Below are 21,327 nucleotides of genomic sequence, written 5' to 3'. Positions count from 1 at the left end.
CAGTAATGAAGATGACAGATTTAATCCCAAACACTGCTGAGTTGCCAGTCTCATCTGAACTAGTGTGCAGGTGAAAGTCAAAATTTGAGATACTTTTCAAGATGTGTATCTAAACCAAAAGAACCACATAGTTGCTTTATATTAAAAAGAATCACTCGCTCAGTCATGCTCACCTGTTTTTTGTTTAAATAACAAGCGATTTCTTACTGTCCTACTGCTACCAGCCGTGGACTCTGCCCAAGCACCATTCGGAGAAGAGGCCGTAGATTTCATAGTGCTTTCATTCTCTTCGGCGGAACTTTCACTGGAGTCTTCACTTTCTGATGCTAAGAGACACAATATCAAAGAAAGAGTGCTCTCTTATTTAGAGTCTTATTTACTCAGGTATGCAAACCCTTTCCAGTTGGCTTGTTCTCTACTTATATTTAGATATTTGCTCTGGATCTTCACGCAAACTATTAGTCACTAGGGGACTTCACAAAAAGGTGTCACTGCTCCTTTTAATTTTTTTTAAAAAGGCTCTCCACAGAGATCTTTTGCATCATTTCACTCCTTTTTTTTAAAAATCAGAATCGTGACTTGTAGTCATTATTATTTTTTAAACCAGCAAGAGATCATCACTGAGACCTGATGTTTTGTACACCATGTTAAGTTCAAACAAACCAACACAGCAGCATAGTTAGGAACAGTGTCGACTGTTCAGAATCCCAGTCTTGTGTTGACTGGGAGATGGAAAGAGGAGAGTGGCTGGAGAGTAATGTGAAATTTATAGAGGGCAGGTCAGGCTAGTTTTAAACACAGTGTTGATACAAGTAGCAATCTAGGATATCAGGAAATCAGCAAGACAGTCCAGGGAAACAGGACCATACCAACAGCAGTTGAATGCACCCACAAAATTACTCTGACATATGAAACTAAAATTCAAAACAGCTTTACTCTAGGAATAAGCACCAAGCTAAACTTTGAAGTAAATCAAGATACAATATATCAAAATTTAATATTGCAAGACTTCACTATGGCAAAAAGAAAATGTGCATAAGACCTAAAATATGAAACCATAAGAAACAGATACATTGTACTATGACCTGCTGTTTATTCAACAACAATTTGCATTTATATAGCGCCTTTAATGTAGCAACACAATCCACACATGAATCAAACTGAATTCAGTATGTTTGTTTGCTCACCCGTTGTTGATCCAACTGATCCATTGGGCAAGTCTTTTTTTCTTTCTTTCTTTATGGTTAAGACAGTTGCCCTGGAGGCCCTCACATTCCTCACTCTGAGTAATGTAGAAGAATGCTCAGAAGCGTCACTACAGGCACTATCTCCAGTGCTACTTGTGCTGTTCCGAGATGAACTTAATGAGGTAGATCTTTTGGAAAGATGTTCCACTTTTGCCTGAGGCTTCATTGGTTTCCGTTTTCGTTCTGGACTAAAGATGGCACAAAAACAAGTAAACAGTTCAAATTGATTGCTGGCTACTTTCTTGAAATTATAAATGGTGGTACCTGTAAGTAATATTCCAAGGATTGTAGATCATATGGGTGGTATAGTACAACATAGATACATATGCACATACACAATTTTAAATCCCCATTATTTTCTGAAATTCTACATTCATGCAAACTACATTCTCCTAACAAGGGAGTACAGATTGTCATCTTTCTCTACTCATAATGCTAGATATCCATTGTGATATTTCCCTTTTAATGTCACATGGACATTATTCCATATTGGAACAAGCCTCATGTGCAACTTGCTTGGAACACCTCAAGAAACTATCCCTTTAAGACCACTGCATCTTGGTCAGGCGATTCTTTTCTCACCTGCTGTGTATAAAGTTTTTTCTCAAACATTCTTGGTTCTCATTCCCCTGAGGCTGCCAGAATCTGCCGCTTGTACAAAATTCACAAAGCTACCAATAAATTTGGCATGAAATTCCTGCTATAAGAATGGCATAATTGACATTGCCTCACAGTTAGCAACATAAAAATCCCATACCAATCCCAGTGATTGAACTTAACACTTACAAGACATATTCGTTGTTTAATCATTCCATAGGTATTCTGTAGAAAACTCTTGAATCATGCACGATACCCTACTTTTAACATTAAGATATCTCTTCACTTACGATCCTACAAGTGCTTTTTGGACATATAACCATCATTTTAATTCAAACCCATTAATCTTCCACCCACCCCTGCAAAAATAAAAACTAGCCTTATCTTTTTCTAAGGTACTTAACATAAACATGGACCACTGAGGTGCACCACAAAATGATATAACACAGTATTACATCCACAACTCTCCAAAAGATGAGTTTCCAAAGTCGTGTGTTAAATTTCTCAGCGTATCACTTGGCACCTCCATTAACCCCTCCTCCCCAGAGTAAGGGCATGCTGCGCTGTTAGAGCCGATGTATGGAATTGCAGTGGTTGAAAAAAATCAAAAATTGACCACTGGCTTAATTTTTGTAGCGATCTGTTTAAAGATAACATCACACTACAAATAACATACCTGGAGGCTCTGCTACTTGACCTGGAGGCGTCAGAACTGTGTAGACGTTTCTTGCATCTCTGTTTGTGCTGACTCCTTTTATTGTACTTTAGAGCCGTTTTGTAATCAGAGACAATTGTTCGAATTTGGTCCTCAAAAAATGCAGACAACCTCAGAGTCATGCTGTATATCTAAATGTTTTTTAAAAATAGCTGTTAAGAGTATTCTAATATAAAGCATAGCACAGCAACTTCCTAATGGAATCACTATTATAGATCGTTACATAATCCATTCAAAATCAGCATTAAATGGTTTCTCTTCCAAATTTCTCACTTTTTCTCCTGAAAAGGTGCTGATTTATAACAAATATGGTTCCCACAATTAAGAGCCTCACCCGAGTAATTATTATTCATCTATGAGCCTTGCCATTGAGTATTGGGAGGCTATTTAAAAAGGGGGAAGAGGGAGCTTGTAAAAGGGAAGAAAGGGCATCACAGTTGAATCTGGCGCCACACAAACATACTATTCATCAAGTCAGAGCTTAATGAACCAGGAGCTGTAACCTTGGAAAAATTTTCATTCCACACTGCAGTTTTATATATCTACCCATTTTTAAATTCTTCCGTAAGAAGACGGTGGGGGGTGGGGTGGGGGAAGAGCTGGATCTTGGGGGGGTGGGAAGAGAGGGGGGGAGGGGGGAGGAGGAGGGGGAGGGGCAAGAAAGAAAAGGGAATCAGAAATAATTGTGAATCAAGAGGTGAAAGGGAGGGAGGAGCTTAATACATTTACAATCACCACAAGGCGCCACATCAAAGGCTACTCCGCAAAATAAGAGCTCATGGTGTAGGGATAACATATAAGCATGGATAAAGGATTGGTTAGTTAACAGGAAACAGAGAGTAGGCAAAAAAGGGTAATTTTCAGGTTGGCAAGATGTAACGAGTCGAGTGCCACAGGGATCAGTGCTTGGGCCTCAACTATTTACAATCTATATCGATGACTTGGATGAAGGGGCCGAATGTATGGTTGCTAAATTTGCTGATGACACAAAGGTAGGTAGGAAAGTATGTTGTGAAGAGGACGGAAGGAGTCTGCAAAGGGATATAGATAGGTTAAGTGAGTGGGCAAAAATTTGACAGATGGAGTACAAGGTGGGAAAATATGAACTTGTCCACTTTGGCAGGAGGAATAGAAAAGTATATTATTTAAATGGAGAGAGATTGCAGAACACTGAGGTACAGAGGGATCTGGGTGTCCTAGTACATGAATCCAAAAAGTTAGTATGCAGGTACAGCAAGTGATCAGGAAGGCAAATAGAATGTTGTCATTTATTGCAAGGGGAATGGAATATAAAAGTAGAGATGTTTTGCTACAGTTGTATAGGGCATTGGTGAGACCACATCTAGAATACTGTGTGCAGTTTTGGTCTCCTTATTTAAGAAAGGACATAATTGCTTTGGAGGCGGTTCAGAGAAGGTTCATCCGACTGATTCCTGGGATGAGGGGGTTATCTTATGAGGAAAGGTTGGACAAGTTGGGCCTATATACATTGGAGTTTAGAAGAATGAGAGGTGATTTTATTGAAACATAAAAGATCCTGAGGGGATTTGATGGGGTAGATGCTGAGAGGATGTTTCCCCGTGTGGGAGAGACTCGAACTAGGGGCCACAGTTTAAAAGGGGTCTCCCATTTAAGATGGAGATGAGGAGAAATTTTTTCTCAGAGTCGTGTGACTGTGGAACTCCCTTCCCCAGAGAGCGGTGGAGGCAGGGTCATTGAATATTTTTTTAAGGCTGAGTTAGACAGATTAATTCCTGATTAACAAGGGAGTCAAAGGTTATAGTAGGTAGACGGAAAAGTAGGGTTGAGGTCACAATCAGATCAGACATGATCTTATCAAATGGCAGAGCAGGCTCGAGGGGCCGAACAGCCTACTCCTAATTCGCTTTAATCGGGTGGGGGGGAAGTGGGAGAGAGCGAGAGATCAGGAAGGGGAAATCAGGAGGGATATACATTCAACAAAAAAAAAACAAACAGGAAAAAAAGAGAGAGAGAGAGGCAGAAACATCCGGAAGGCAGAGAAAGCCAGCAAATGACGGGTTATATTAAAAACAGATAGCTTTTGGTCGCTGGTGGGCTTACGTGTAGCGTGACATGAACCCAAGATCCCGGTTGAGGCCGTCCTCATGGGTGCGGAACTTGGCTATCAATTTCTGCTCGATGATTTTGCGTTGTCGTGTGTCTCGAAGGCCGCCTTGGAGTACGCTTACCCGAAGGTCGGTGGCTGAATGTCCCCGACTGCTGAAGTGTTCCCCGACTGGGAGGGAACCCTCCTGTCTGGCGATTGTTGCGCGGTGTCCGTTCATCCGTTGTCGCAGTGTCTGCATGGTCTCGCCAATGTACCATGCTCCGGGGCATCCTTTCCTGCAGCGTATGAGGTAGACAACGTAGGCCGAGTCACAGGAGTATGAACCATGCACTTGGTGGGTGGTGTCCTCTCGTGTGATGGTGGTATCTGTGTCGATGATCTGGCATGTCTTGCAGAGGTTACCGTGGCAGGGTTGTGTGGTGTCGTGGACGCTGTTCTCCTGAAAGCTGGGTAATTTGCTGCGAACGATAGTCTGTTTGAGGTTGGGTGGCTGTTTAAAGGCGAGTAGTGGAGGTGTGGGGATGGCCTTAGCGAGGTATTCGTCGTCATTGATGACATGTTGAAGGCTGCGGAGAACATGGCGTAGTTTCTCCGCTCCGGGGAAGTACTGGACGACGAAGGGTACTCTGTTGGTTGCGTCCCGTGTTAGTCTTCTGAGGAGGTCCATGCGATTTTTCGCTGTGGCCCGTCGGAACTGTCGATCGATGAGCCGAGCGTCATATCCCGTTCTTACGAGGGCGTCTTTCAGCGTCTGTAGGTGTCCATCGCGTTCCTCCTCGTCTGAGAAGACCCTGTGTATTCGCAGGGCCTGTCCATAGGGGATGGCCTCTTTGACGTGGTTAGGGTGGAAGCTGGAAAAGTGGAGCATTGTGAGGTTGTCCGTGGGCTTGCGGTAGAGTGAGGTGCTGAGGTGCCCATCTTTGATGGAGATTCGTGTGTCCAAGAAAGAAACTGATTGAGGAGTAGTCCATGGTGAGCTTGATGGTGGGATGGAACTTGTTGATGTTATCGTGTAGTCTCTTTAGTGATTCTTCGCCGTGGGTCCATAGAAAGAAAATGTCGTCGATGTATCTGATGTATAGCGTTGGTTGGAGGTCCTGTGCAGTGAAGAAGTCCTGCTCGAATTTGTGCATGAAAATGTTGGCGTATTGAGGTGCAAATTTGGTCCCCATGGCTGTTCCGTGTGTTTGGGTAAAGAACTGGTTGTCGAAGGTGAAGACATGGTGATCCAGGATGAAGCGGATGAGTTGCAGGATGGCGTCTGGAGATTGGCTGTTGTTGGTGTTGAGTATTGATGCTGTCGCAGCGATGCCGTCATCGTGGGGGATACTGGTGTAGAGTGCCGAGACGTCCATCGTGGTGAGAAGTGTTCCTGGTTCAACTGGTCCGTGGGTACTGAGTTTTTGTAGGAAGTCTGTAGTGTCGCGACAGAAGCTGGGGGTTCCCTATACGATGGGTTTCAGGATGCCCTCGATGTATCCAGAGAGGTTCTCACACAGAGTTCCGTTGCCTGATACGATAGGACGTCCGGGTGTGTTGGCTTTGTGTATCTTTGGGAGGCAGTAGAAGTCTCCCATGCGGGGAGTACGTGGGATGAGAGTGCGTAGGATGCTTTGAAGGTCTGGATTGAAGGTCTTGATCAGTTTGTTGAGCTGGTGGGTGTGTTCTTTGGTCGGATCTGCGGGTAACCGTCTGTAGTGTTCCTGGTTGTCCAGTTGTCGGTATGCTTCTTTGCAATAGTCCGTTCTGTTCTGTATGACGATGGCTCCTCCTTTGTCCGCTGGTTTGATGACGATGTTGCGGATGATCTTGAGAGCGTCGATGGCGTTGCGTTGTGCTCGGGTGACATTCTGGACTGTCTTCTGAGTGCGCCTGATGAATCTGGTATTGACGCATTTCCTGACAGCTTGGGCATACATGTCAAGCTGAGGGCAGACTGCCGGCTCACAGTGGAAAGGATATCCAAGAAGATCGCGCATATAGACACAGACATCAAGTTTTTACAGAGCTGCAAGAAAGCAGACAAGATCCCGAAAGGACTCCAGATCACGAACCCACTCAGGTCCACATACAACTCGGATTACGCTGAGAGACTCTGCCGCCGTACCTCTCGCACACCCCGCAACCATCTCGTACACCAACTCTACAGCAAACGCCGCAACCTCGAAACCAAGATAGAGTCCATACTCTCAACCTGTACTCAGGACACAGCAGACCAGCTACGAGATACCGCCAAACAGACGAAGCAACGAAACTACGCTGCCTACATGAAAACCAAGAGCAGGAAGCTTGAGAAACTCGGCATCACCACCAGCATCGACCAAGCTTCCCCTGGTACCACGGTTGCAACCACAGGGAAGTCTATCGTCAATTTGTCCGACCACACCCTTCAACCAGACGAAATCGAAGTTCTCAGCCGAGGGCTCAATTTCTGCCCCACTACCAAAATGGACCCCGTTAGTCTCGCGGCGGACACAGAGGAATTCATCAGGAGAATGAGGCTCCGGGAATTCTACCACAAACCCCAAGATTTCAACAGTGAACCCAATGAGACAATCAATGATCCGGAACAGCAGACAGAGGGATCCGCGGTACAGCAACCGAAGAGGAAAGAGTCAAACTGGACTCCTCCGGAGGGTCGCTGCCCTCAGCTTGACATGTATGCCCAAGCTGTCAGGAAATGCGTCAATACCAGATTCATCAGGCGCACTCAGAAGACAGTCCAGAATGTCACCCGAGCACAACGCAACGCCATCGACGCTCTCAAGATCAACCGCAACATCGTCATCAAACCAGCGGACAAAGGAGGAGCCATCGTCATACAGAACAGAACGGACTATTGCAAAGAAGCATACCGACAACTGGACAACCAGGAACACTACAGACGGTTACCCGCAGATCCGACCAAAGAACACACCCACCAGCTCAACAAACTGATCAAGACCTTCAATCCAGACCTTCAAAGCATCCTACGCACTCTCATCCCACGTACTCCCCGCGTGGGAGACTTCTACTGCCTCCCAAAGATACACAAAGCCAACACACCCGGACGTCCTATCGTATCAGGCAACGGAACCCTGTGAGAGAACCTCTCTGGATACATCGAGGGCATCCTGAAACCCATCGTGCAGGGAACCCCCAGCTTCTGTCGCGACACTACAGACTTCCTACAAAAACTCAGTACCCACGGACCAGTTGAACCAGGAACACGTCTCACCACGATGGACGTCTCGGCACTCTACACCAGTATCCCCCACGATGACGGCATCGCTGCGACAGCATCAATACTCAACACCAACAACAGCCAATCTCCAGACGCCATCCTGCAACTCATCCGCTTCATCCTGGATCACAATGTCTTCACCTTCGACAACCAGTTCTTTACCCAAACACACAGAACAGCCATGGGGACCAAATTTGCACCCCAATACGCCAACATTTTCATGCACAAATTCGAGCAGGACTTCTTCACTGCACAGGACCTCCAACCAACGCTATACACCAGATACATCGACGACATTTTCTTTCTATGGACCCACGGCGAAGAATCACTAAAGAGACTACACGATAACATGAAGTTCCATCCCACCATCAAGCTCACCATGGACTACTCCTCAGAATCAGTTTCTTTCTTGGACACACGAATCTCCATCAAAGATGGGCACCTCAGCACCTCACTCTACCGCAAGCCCACGGACAACCTCACAATGCTCCACTTTTCCAGCTTCCACCCTAACCACGTCAAAGAGGCCATCCCCTATGGACAGGCCCTGCGAATACACAGGGTCTGCTCAGACGAGGAGGAACGCGATGGACACCTACAGACGCCCTAGTAAGAACGGGATATGACGCTCGACTCATCGATCGACAGTTCCGACGGGCCACAGCGAAAAATCGCGTAGACCTCCTCAGAAGACTAACACGGGACGCAACCAACAGAGTACCCTTCGTCGTCCAGTACTTCCCCGGAGCGGAGAAACTACGCCATGTTCTCCGCAGCCTTCAACATGTCATCAATGACAACGAACACCTCGCTATGGCCATCCACACACCTCCACTACTCGCCTTTAAACAGCCACCCAACCTCAAACAGACTATCGTTCGCAGCAAATTACCCAGCTTTCAGGAGGACAGCGTCCACGACACCACACAACCCTGCCACGGTAACCTCTGCAAGACATGCCAGATCATCGACACAGATACCACCATCACACGAGAGGACACCACCCACCAAGTGCATGGTTCATACTCCTGTGACTCGGCCAACGTTGTCTACCTCATACGTTGCAGGAAAGGATGCCCCAGAGCATGGTACATTGGCGAGACCATGCAGACACTGCAACAACGGATGAACGGACACCGCGCAACAATCGTCAGACAAGAGGGTTCCCTCCCAGTCGGGGAACACTTCAGCAGTCGGGGACATTCAGCCACCGACCTTCGGGTAAGCGTACTCCAAGGCGGCCTTCGAGACACACAACAACGCAAAATCGTCGAGCAGAAATTGATAGCCAAGTTCCGCACCCATGAGGACGGCCTCAACCGGGATCTTGGGTTCATGTCACGCTACACGTAAGCCCACCAGCGAACAAAAGCTATCTGTTTTTAATATAACGGGTCATTTGCTGGCTTTCTCTGCCTTCCCGATGTTTCTGCCCCTCTCTCTCTTTTTTTTCCTGTTTGTTTTTTTTTGTTGAATGTATATTCAGGGGTTCTGTAGGTAACACCTCTCTGTCTGAACACGGTGATTGCCTTGGCAACGGGCAGTTGCAAAGACTGTCTGTAATCACCATGTATTGTTCTGTGATTTATAAATGCGTAGGCTTCGAGGAGTTCCTGACATTTACCTGAGGAAGGAGGAAGCCTCCGAAAGCTTGTAAATTTCAAATAAAATCGTTGGACAATAAGTCAGGAGTGTGATGGAATATTCCTGGATGGATGCGGTATGTAGGTTCTACGGGATGCACTGTAGCAACTCACCAAGGTTATTTCGACAGCACCACCCTCCTCTGTGACATTCACCATCAAGAAGTACAAGAGCAGCAATGTTGTGGGAACATTGGGGTAGATCTGGACTTTGCGCGATAGAGTAAAACGGGTGATAGTAAGTTGGCAGCCTGTTTTACATCACTCCTGGTTTTTATTTCCATTGACTTCAAAAATGCATCCTAGTTGCATGCATCCGAAAGGAAAGTTTTTCCAAATAGCAATTTTAATACAGTTAAAACATGTTTTGTTCAGCTTACCTTAGACTTTTTGTTTGGTGAATAAGCTTTAGCGTTGCTGAAGATTAATCGCACATCTTTGCAAAGCTCTACAGGACTATCGTAATTTTCCATTTCTAATGCTTCTTTTATAGTCGCCAGGTCCATTGGAGTGTGTATAATATCCCTGTAATCCTAGATATGACCACGAAGTATCAAAACCAAGTCAGCGCTTAAAACTATCAGAAATGCCCACAATTTCTCTTCACTTACAATATAATATGCATTGTTTTTCCATGAAGGCTTTTTAAAAAAATTCTAATTCTTCAAAAAAAACTTAATTTAAATACAAAAATAAAAATGTAACCTTACATATGCACAACTGTGTTTGCAATAAGTTTATGTATTTTGGAATACATGCCTGGCTGATGAATGGAAGAGATCTTATCAAATGCTCATTTCCAGTTGGCATTTTGCAGCAATAGCAATGCTTACAAATACTTCCTACAAAAGTACAGCCATGCAAATGTCACAGAAATGAAAGCCACAAAGCAAAATGCGTTTTTAAAAAGAAAATATATACTTTCAGTTTAAAAAACACTTAAAATTTAAATGTAAATAAAAATCCAAGGAAAATGGTCACATTTTCCATGTGAAGATCCAGGGGTGGGAAAAACAATGTATAAAATTTTCAACAATAACAATTCATATTTACTGGCTCTAAGGAGGTTCCAGCAGGTGGTCACCCCACAGCCACAGAAAGTTCAGGATAGCAAGTGGATGGCCATCCGAAAGGGATGGAAGAAGCAGGCAGTGCAGGAATCTTCTGGGTGTGCGCCATTCTCAAACTGGTATTCAGCACTGAATACCAGTGAGGGTGACGACACCTCGAAGGAGTGCAGTCCTGAGCATGGCACCATGGGGCAAAGGACTGCACGGGGGTGGGGGGGTGGTACAATGTAGTGTAGAAATGCAGTAATCATAGGGGATTTGATAGTCAGGAGGACAGACAGGCGTTTCTGTGACCGTCAACGTGAGTCCCACATGGTGTGTTGCCTCCCTGGTGCCAGGGTAAAGGATATCACGGAGAGGGTGCAGAACATTCTGCAGGGGGAAGGGGATGAGCCAGATGTCATGGTCCATGTGGGTACCAACGACATAGGAAAGGAAAGGGATGAGTTCCTGCGGCCAGAGTTTCAGGAGCTAGGGAGGAAGTTAAAAAGCAGGAACTCAAAGATAGTAATCTCTGGACATTGCTGCAGGAGCTCCTCAAGGCAGGTCGTAGGCCCAACCATCTTCAGCTGCTTCATCAATGACCTTCCCTCCATCATAAGGTCAGAAATGAGGATGTTCGTTGATGATTGCACAGTGTTCAGTTCCATTCGCAACCCCTCAGATAATGAAGCAGTCCGTGACCGCATGCAGACCTGGACAACATCCAGGCTTGGGCTAATAAGTGGCAAGTAACATTTGCACCGGACAAGTGCCAGGCAATGACCATCTCCAACAAGACAGAGTCTAACCACCTCCCCATGACATTCAACGGCATTACCATCGTCGAATCCCCCACGATCAACGTCCTGGGGGGTCACCATTGACCAGAAACATAAATACTGTGGCTACAAGAGCAGGTCAGAGGCTGGGTATTCTGCGGCAAGTAACTCACCTCCTGACTTCCCAAAGCCGTTCCACCATCTACAAGGCACAAGTCAGGAGTGTGATGGAATACTCTCCACTTGCCTGGATGAATGCAGCTCCATCAACACTCAAGAAGCTCGACACCATCCAGGACAAAGCAGCCCGCTTGACTGGCACCCCATCCACCACCGGCGCACTGTGGCTGCAGTGTGTACCATCCACAGGATGCAGTGTAGCAACTCGCCAAGGCTTCTTCGACAGTACCTCCCAAACCTGCGACCTCTACCACCTAGAAGGACAAGGGCAGCAGGCACATGGGAACAACACCACCTGCACGTTCCCCTCCAAGTCACACACCATCCCGACTTGGAAATATATTGCCGTTCCTTCATTGTCGCTGGGTCAAAATCCTGGAACTCCCTTCCTAACAGCACTGTGGGAGAACCTTCACCACACGGACTGCAGCGGTTCAAGAGCAATTAGGGATGGGTAATAAATGCTGGCCTCGCCAGCGACGCCCACATCCCATGAACGAATAAAAAATAATCCCAGTGCCATGCACTAGTGAGTTCAGAAATAGGAATATAAGGCAGGTTAATGCGTGGCTAGAGCCATGGTGCAGGAGGGAGCGCTTCAGATTCTTGGGGCATTGAGACCAGTTCTGGGTCAGGAGGGACCTGTTCAAGACAGACACACCTCACAATGTCCTCGTGGGGAGGTTCACTGGTGCTGTGACCCGGTTTGGTGGGGGGGGGTTAAACTAATTTGGCAAGGGGATGCAGTATTAGAAAGGAGAAACAAGGTGCACAAAGGATTGGGAGAGAGACAGATAGCACTAGAGTAGGGAATAGTACAGTATTAGGTGGGATCAGACTAAGAGAATATGGGAAGGTCTAAGATAGGTTTAGAGTGCATGTGTGTTAATGCACAAAACATGGTAAATAAGGTTGGTGAGCTGCAGGCGTAAATAGCCACATGGGAATATGATGTAGTGGCGATAACTGAGACCTGGCTCAAAAAAGGGCAGGATTGAGTACTAAATAAGTCCTGGATATAAGGTGTTCAGGAAAGATAGGGAAGGGAAAAAAAGGAAGGGGGTGGCAGTATTGATTAAGTAGAATATTGCAATGCTTGAGAGAGAGGATGATCTTGAGGGGTCAAGGACAGAATCTATTTGGTTAGAGTTAAGAAACTATGTGTATTCTATAGGCCACCAACTAGTGGGAAGGATATAGAGGAGCAAATCTGCAGAGAAATTAGAGAGGTGCCAGAATTATAGAAGTGATAATGGGGGACTTCAACTATGTTAATATATACTGGGATAGTAATAGTGTAAGGGGCAAAGTGGGGGAGGAATTTCTGAAGTGTATTCAGGAGAACTTTCTTGTTCAGTATGTTTCTGGCCCAACAAGGAAGGGGGCATCGCTGGATCTGGTTCTGGGGCATGAAGTGGGTCAAATGGAGCAAGTGTCAGTGGGCGAACATTTAGGGAACAGTGATCATAGTATCATAAGGTTTAGATTAGTTATGGAAAAGGACAAGGAGCAATACTTAAAAATACTTAATTGGAGGAGGGCCAATTTCAGTGGGTTGAGAGCGGATCTGGCCCGGGTAAATTGGAATCAAAGATAAGCAGGCAAAGCTATAATTGAACAATGGGCAGGCTTTAAAAAGGCAACCAAAGCCAGAGTTCCCTGGATGACGAGAGAGGGTAAGATGAAGCAGAAAAGGTGGCATATGACAGATGTTAGATTGATAATACAAGTGAGAACCAGGCTGAATATAGAAAGTACAGAGGGGAAGTGAAAAAGAAAATAAGAGGGGGAAAGAGAGTATGAAAATAGACTGGCAGCTAACATAAAAGGGAATCCAAAAGTCTTCTATGGGCATATAAATAGTAAACGGGTAGTAAGAGGAGGGGTGGGCCGATTAGGGACCAAAAAGGAGACCTACACATGGAGGCAGAGAACATGGCTGAGGTACTACATGAGTACTTTGCATCTGTCTTTACCAAGGAAGAAGATGCTACCAAAGTCACAGTAAAAGGGGAGGTAGTTGAGATACTGGATGAAGTGAAAATTGATAAAGAGGAGGTACTGGAAAGGCTGGCTATGCTTAAAGTAAATAAGTCACCAGGTCCGGATGGGATGCGTCCTCGGTTGCTGAGGGAATTACGGGTGGAAATTGTGGCGGTACTGGCCATAATCTTCCAATCATCCTTAGAAACGGGGGTGGTGCCTGAGGACCGGAGAATTGCAAATGTTACACCATTATTCAAAAAAAGGTGTAAGGATAAACCTGGCAACTGCAGGCCAGTCAGTTTAACCTCAGTGGTAGGGAAGCTTTTAGAAATGATAATCCGGGACAAAATTAATAGTCATTTGGACAAGTGTGGATTAATAAAGGAAAGCCAGCACGGATTTGTTAAAGGCAAATCATGTTTAACTAACATGATTGAGTTTTTTGATGAGGTAACAGAGGGGGTTGATGAGGGCAATGCGGTTGATGTGTATGTGGACTTTAAAAAGGCGTTTGATAAAGTGCCACATAATAGGCTTGTCAGCAAAATTGAAGCCCATGGAATAAAATGGGGCAGTAGCAGCATGAATACCAAATTGGCTAAGTGACAGGAAAGAGAGAGTAGTGGTGAACAGTTGTTCTTCGGACTGGAGGAAGGTATACAGTGCTGTTCCCCAGAGGTCAGTACTAGGACCTCTGCTTTTTTTGATATGTATTATGACTTGGACTTGGGTGTACAGGGCACAGTGTCAAAATTTGCAGATGACACAAAACTTAAAGAGTGTAGTAAATAGTGAGGTGGATAGTAATGGACTTCAGGAGGACACAGACAGGCTAGTGGCATGGGTGGACACATGACAGATGAAATTTAACGCAGAGAAGTGCAAAGCAATACATTTTGGCAAGAAGAACGAGGAGAGGCAATATAAACTAAATGGTACAATTCTAAAGGGGGTGCAGGATCAGAGAGACCTGGGGGTATAAGTGCACAAATCTTTAAAGGTGGCAGGACAAGTTGAGAATGCAGCTAAAAAAGCACACAGGATCCTGGGCTTTGTAAATAGAGGCATAGAGTACAAAAGCAAGGAAGTTGTATTGAACCTTTATAAAACACTGGTTCAGCCACAACTAGAGTATTGTGTCCAATTCTGGGCACTGCACTTTAGGAAGGATGTGAAGGCCTCAGAAGGTGCAGAAAAGATTTACTAGAATGGTTCCAGGGATGAGGGACTTCAGTTACATGGATAGACTGGAGAAGTTGGGGTTGTTCTCCTTAGAGCAGAGAAAGTTGAGAGGAGATTTGATAGAAGTGTTCAAAATCATGACGGGTTTAGATAAATTAAATAAAAAGAATTGTTCCCATTGATGGAAGGGTCGAGAACCAGAGGACACAGATTTAAGGTAATTGGCAAAAGAACGAAAGGTAATGTGAGGAAAATCTTTTTTTATGCAGCGAGTAGTTATGATCTAGAATGCATTGCCTGAAAGGGTGATGGAAGCAGATTCAATCGTGGCTTTCAAAAAGGAACTGGATAAATATTTGAAGGGAAAAAATTTGCAGAGCTACAGGGAAAGTGTGAAGGAATGGAACTAACTGGATTGTTCTTACAAAGAGCCGGCACAGGCTTGATGGGCCAAATGGCCTCCTTCGGTGCTGTAAAGTTTCTATGATTCTAAAGAACGTTCTCCACCTGAAATATTAACCTATCTTTTCTCTTTTGATTGCTAACTGAGTAACTGTTCATTTCCATCAATCTGTTTTTACTTCAATACCTTTTTTCTAGTTTTATTTTATTTTTATTTCAGTTTTTAGGTGAGATAAGAAAATACTACTTATGCAGCTGTCTCATCATCTTCAACTGAAAGGGATGCATAGAAACAAATCTCAAACCCAAAGAAAATTGTGCAATTTCCCCAAATTGGCAAGTCGGTCAATTAATAACTATTTCAGAATACCTTTAAAGTCCAAGAATTCATTTGTGGGAGAAATTGAATACCTTGTGTAATTTACATAATTATTTTCTTATGGTTTGAAGCTGCCTTGTCCTGTAATACTTACATCCAATAAAGGTTTAAAAGAAAACATTCAGACATTTCCATAGGAGATTCAAATGACTGCAGAGACTGTAAGGCTTAAGAATTTCACTCAGATAGGTAAAACAAGTCAGAGTGTCAGGTTTCCCTGGTACTCAAACATACTACCTTTTGGTTGCAAGTTCAGCACTTGACCACTTGAGCTGTTACATAAATATTTTCTTGACATAATTCACCTTTTTAAAAAAAAATTATCTTGAGACATTTAACATTTTTACTATGATGTGGAAGTATAAGCCTTTAATTAGTTTCCATGGAAAAAGAGTCTGAATTAACCTACTGGGTATTCAGCGAGGTCCACAGGCTGCCTGAAAGGTTCAGAGTCTTCACACTGAAACAGGATCTCCACCAATTCCCTGCACTGAGTTTTCCACGTGCTGATATCATAGTTCAGGTTCCGACTCAATTTGTGTTTTACACGATTCTTTAGATAGGAACAAAATAGGTCAAAGTAATCAATGAGATTGCATCATAAAAATAAGCATTTTATATATAAGTCACTAATAGTAATGCTAAATACATAAAGAAATAATCAATGCAGAAATTCTTGCACCATAATCCCATTTTTAAACTCAAACCTTTAGGTATAAAGCAACTTTAAAGGATGAAAATATATTGCAAATGAATACAGAACTGACATCATTCATAAACAAAATTGTTAATGACCTATGATCTGGTTGGATAATGCAACAGTCTCTGTATTCCAGTCATTACCAATGCATTCAGTTTACACTCACTGTTTTGAAACAGCAAAAAAATTTCATGCACTTTAGGAAGAAAAAGTCCTTCTCTGTTGGGTGCCCATTGGGATCAAGCAATTGAGTTATTGGACGTAATAGTAGTCTCAAGTCAAACATTAGGCCACAAGTAACCCGGTCTGTCTTATTTAACCACTGTTCGGGCCACTTCAATAGAATAAATGCTGAAAGCATGAAAAATGTTTCCTTGAATTAAAATCAGGGTCAAGAAGACTGTTAAAAAATGCTATGACTTATATTAAATTTACAATTTTTTTTTGCAAGCTGCCACATTTATTTATTTTTAAAATCTTGCCTTTTCTTTTTTCCTGTTTTGTTCAAAGTTAACTTTCAATGTTTATCAATATGGGTAGTATGCAGTGCTGATCAGTTTAATGATGGCAAGTGTTTTCCTTCTTCCTTCCTCAATGCCCAAAAATAAAGTAGAATAGTAGAACAGAGCAGTCCAGCTACTGGCACAATGAAAAGTAGCAAATCCTGTACACTGTGGGCAGGACAGCACAAATGTTAAAGTAGGAATTTGAACAGGTACCCACTGTGGAAGCCCAGTGCTCCAAAACCTATCAAAACAATCATGCCATATTTTTGCCAGTGGAACCATTAATCTATGTTACTCACTCTTCTCGCAGTAGACGTTCCTGGAACAGTAGCATTGGTTGACTCATCATCTTCCTACAATCAGATGACATTTAAGTTGAAGTATGGTAATTTGTTTATAAAAATTTTCTTTTCCTTAAAAGGACTGTACATTGTAAAATTCCATGTCAACAGAATAAACCCAAACCAGTTAAGCTATCTGTATCAACATTTAAAAGTAGTAACTCTTTTGATCATTTCTTTGTACCTCATCCTCTTCTTGAGAGTCCAATGAACAGTTCTCCATGGTATTCCAAATCTCAAAAATATCACTACAGTCTTCATTCCTGGAATTAAATACAATGTATTAACAACAGTCTGTTAAATGCAAAGAAAAAGTTGTACTTTTGAAAATGAATGCATCAATATTTAAGTCATCAGTAACCTTTCAAACTGCATTTCTAATGCACTGTGCTATGAAGTAAAAGTACACATCTGTATGTGGGACATTGCTGCCTATATAACAATCACCGTAATGCAGTGCATCAAGTGCTTGGAGTTATTTCAATATGATAAGTCACGAAATGAATGCAAGTATTTTATCATATATTATTATTCCAGCCAATTCCCTGCATAGTGAATGCTTGATCTCAGCTGCATCATTTGCAGAAAAAAAGTCAATGGTAACGGTCAAAGGCACGCAAACTGAGTTTGGGATTATAATAGATAAGACTTGGATGGTCAATTACGCAGACTGTCAGGGGAAGGGAAGCAAAAGATTATAAAAAGTGAATATAAAATTTTCCAACAGTATACCTTTTAAATTCTGACTTTTGTTTATCAAGGTGAAGGATGGGAATTTTTTCTTTTAAAAAAATGCATTTTGGATAGCCAGCATCGGCTATATTGCTCTGTACCAAGAACGTGCCTCAAACCCAATTTCAAATAGCCCTATTAGACCATTTTCTCACAGCAGCCACCTTTATAGGCTCTCCAAGCAAGATTGCCAATTGAGAACAATTGTGTGCTGTGAAGCCACAGCCATTGCTAACTGCACTGAAACACCCCAAATCATTTACAGAAGATCCACATAGCTGGAGAGGAGATTTACTTCTCTTTAATCTAGGTTTCATTCGAACACAGATCCCAGTCACAAAAGGACTAATTTACCCCTTTGCGTCACCCAAATGCTAAGATTTTCAAAATATGAAATTTAACAATTTTATTGCTCTCATTTTGTATGAGCTATTCCACTAGATGAGCTGAATAGACAACGCATTCAGCATAAAGATTTTAGCCAGAAATTTTTAAAGCAATACGAAGAGCATGAAAAGCAACATTAGTGACAGTAAAGATTTTAAACCTCTGAACACTGTTTAAATAAGGGATCTGTTGCTGTCATGCATTTTAAGAGAGGACAAGTGCTTGGAGAGAAGATATGACGTGGGGGATTTTAACCACCAGCAGGAACCCGCTGGTTTCAGTTAGATTCCCTCCCACCGTCGCCCATAGTCTCAGGATGAGGTCTGACATTTAGGATTGAGATGAGGAGGAATTTCTTCGTTCAGAGGGTTGTGAATATTTGGAATTCTCTACCCGAGGGCTGCGGATGCTCAGTCGTTGAGTATATTCAAGACTGAGATTGATAGATTTTTGGACTCTAAGGGAATCAATGGATATGGGGACCGGCCGGGAAAGTGGAGTTGAGGCCGAAGATCAGCCATGATCTTATTGAATGGCGAAGCAGGCTCGACCAGCTATATGGCCTCCTCCTGCTCCCATTTCTTATGTTCTTATAGAGCATTTTGCATTGATCATCAATGTTCATCTTCTGTTGCCAAGGCACTTTACAATCAATCTACACAAATGGTCACTTATACCATTGCCTCGAGTTCCCTTACCAGCCTCATGAGAAATTTGTCAAAAGCTTTTTGAAAATCCAGTTAAACTATACCTCCTGCCTTACCCTCCTTACCCCTCAAAGAATTCCAATAGGTTTTGTAAGGCATGACCTACTACTTCTAAATCCATCTGCTTCCAACAGTACCAGTGCTCTTTAAATGCGCATTTATAGCAACCTGTAGAATGCCCTCAAATATTTTTCCTACAATGGATGTTTGGCTAATCAGCCTGTAATTACCAGGTTTGTGCCTTGTTCCTTTTTTGAATATAGGAACCACACTTACTATCCTCACTTCTCCAGTACTTGTAGAGCTCTAAAAAAATAACTAAAGCATCATTAATTTTCTCATTTAATTTCTTGAGTTCTAGGATATATCCTCAAATAAACATCCCCTTATGCTAACAGTCACAAAAATTTCACTTAAAGTTAGGTTTGAAGTGAACTTAAAAAATAACGCTTTCATAAATGACACCAAACCTGCCTGCATCCCTAAACATAACTACACATGGGTAATGTACCAAGATTCAACCCCAACCTTCATTAAGTAAACTATGTTTAACACTAGGTCAAGAAGAGAGCATAAGCATCTATATATATCCTGGGAAACAGATTTGTCACCCAGCCACCTACAAGTCAGTCATCACCCACCCAAATTATCCAAGGTCTTGCACACTTAAGAGCACAAGACTTATTTTATTGCTCCAATAAAAGCTGAACAGACATTTCCCTTTAGTATGAAAGGGTGACTCTCATGATTTGGGTGGCACTGGCAATATCGTTTCAATTGCCCATGTCTGAACTGAGCGGCTTGGTAGGCCTCTTCAGAGGGCATTAAAAGCCAATCACAGTGTGGACTAGAGACACATGTAAGCCAAGATAAGGTAGGGTGGGAGGTATCTTTTCCTGAAGGACACTAGTGAACAGTTGCTTTCACAGTATTCTTTTCCAGTGCTAGTCCTCGAATTTGAACTTTACCTTCTGAGCTGCTTTTGGGGAAAAAAAACCAAGTTACTCACTCAATGAACTTAAGAAGCAGGTCAGTGATTCTCCTGGCCGATGTAACGATAGGGCTATCTGGTTCATTGAAAGTTCTTGCATTATGCTCTATGTACCTCACCTCCCAGACAAGTGCAGTGATCCTCCTGAAAATTATAGCACAAGGCATACAGATGACAGCTTCAGAATCTCAGCATTTGCCAGTACTACAATGTAATTTCTTTGCAGGATACAAAACATATTACAAAAATGTCAGGCACCAAGTACTTTTCTTTAATATACAGAATACCAATATGGAGCCACTGCCACCGATCACTAAATTATTTCACATATACAGTTAAGTGGAAGTTTTCCACTGGTAGCAGTCATTAATTAATTTGGATTAATTATTTTATTAAATGTATCAATGCTTGTTGACTAAAAAGTTGTGTAGAGCAGAAAACTCCCCACCACCCCCCCCCACCCCACACTTTATCTGACACATGTGACAAGTTAAATCATAGTAGAAACTACATATTAGAGGAGTTCATGGCTCAATATTTGTCAATTATAATTGTAAATAATGGCAATGTGATGAATCCTCAGGAGGAAAAGTTAGGTATATACACCCGCCACCCTCCGGCCCCCCAAAAAAAACAAAGCCACCCTCCAAAATTGGCCCAGCTAACAACAAACTCCATATAAGCCTTTAATGCAACTTGTCAGCAGACCTGCTAGGAGGAATTCTTGAGCTGCTCCAGTATGAAATCCCCAGTGTTAAGACAGTTTTTTTTTCCCCCCTCTTGCCTCAGACAATCTGGCTAAGACTGGCAAAATTCACTTTCATGGGATGTCAGTCAAGCCGAGGATTCCAATTTAAAGCTTCCAGTCTATTGTTTAGTTACTAGGCTAACAAACAACTTTAGACACACACAATCATTTCTGTGGTCTTGACATCAATTTTCATCCTTCTACTCTCTCTCCCTCCACCCCGCAAAAATTCAACACCTAATGAACATCACAAAAAATTACCACTTTTTCCCAATTTTATTTTCTTCTTTCCTGAAAGCAACTCAGCTCAAGTGGATACCAACCAGTACTTCATCCAAATTGCCATTCTTCAGGTGAGCTTAAAAAATGTTAGCTGCATTTTCAAGCTTGGGGAAGAAATCACAACTGAACCGAATTTTGTCCTCACCTGATATCCACACTGGATGGCAATCAGGCACAGGAACCTTAGGGATTTTCCCCCATAGCTCAAGGACACAGACATATTGCAGTTTCTTTTTTTTTATTCGTTCACGGGATGTGGGCGTCGCTGGCGAGGCCAGCATTTATTGCCCATCCCCAATTGCCCTCGAGAAGGTGGTGGTGAGCTGCCTTCTTGAACCGCTGCAGTCCGTGTGGTGACGGTTCTCCCACAGTGCTGTTAGGAAGGGAGTTCCAGGATTTTGACCCAGCGACAATGAAGGAACGGCGATATATTTCCAAGTCGGGATGGTGTGTGACTTG

At 43.2% G+C, this 21,327-nt stretch overlaps 1 protein-coding gene across 1 annotated transcript in view; it reads right to left on the bottom strand.

Annotated features, from left to right (window-relative positions):
- LOC137327453 (bromodomain and WD repeat-containing protein 1-like) overlaps positions 1 to 21,327 on the bottom strand; it is a 139,787-nt gene that overhangs the window by 8,499 nt on the left and 109,961 nt on the right. The window contains exons 32-39 of the mRNA XM_067993293.1: positions 19,857 to 19,982; positions 17,206 to 17,284; positions 16,980 to 17,033; positions 15,884 to 16,027; positions 9,895 to 10,047; positions 2,521 to 2,690; positions 1,188 to 1,435; positions 174 to 326 (exon numbers count right to left, since the gene is read on the bottom strand). Of these exons, the coding sequence (XP_067849394.1) occupies positions 174 to 326; positions 1,188 to 1,435; positions 2,521 to 2,690; positions 9,895 to 10,047; positions 15,884 to 16,027; positions 16,980 to 17,033; positions 17,206 to 17,284; positions 19,857 to 19,982 (1,127 nt within the window). The remainder of the gene's footprint in view (positions 1 to 173; positions 327 to 1,187; positions 1,436 to 2,520; positions 2,691 to 9,894; positions 10,048 to 15,883; positions 16,028 to 16,979; positions 17,034 to 17,205; positions 17,285 to 19,856; positions 19,983 to 21,327) is intronic.

The sequence above is a fragment of the Heptranchias perlo genome, chromosome 11, assembly GCF_035084215.1.
Source record: "Heptranchias perlo isolate sHepPer1 chromosome 11, sHepPer1.hap1, whole genome shotgun sequence".
NCBI lineage: Eukaryota > Metazoa > Chordata > Chondrichthyes > Hexanchiformes > Hexanchidae > Heptranchias > Heptranchias perlo.
The sequence above is the reverse complement of the archived record's forward strand: the minus strand, read 5'-3'. Positions and strand labels throughout refer to the sequence as shown.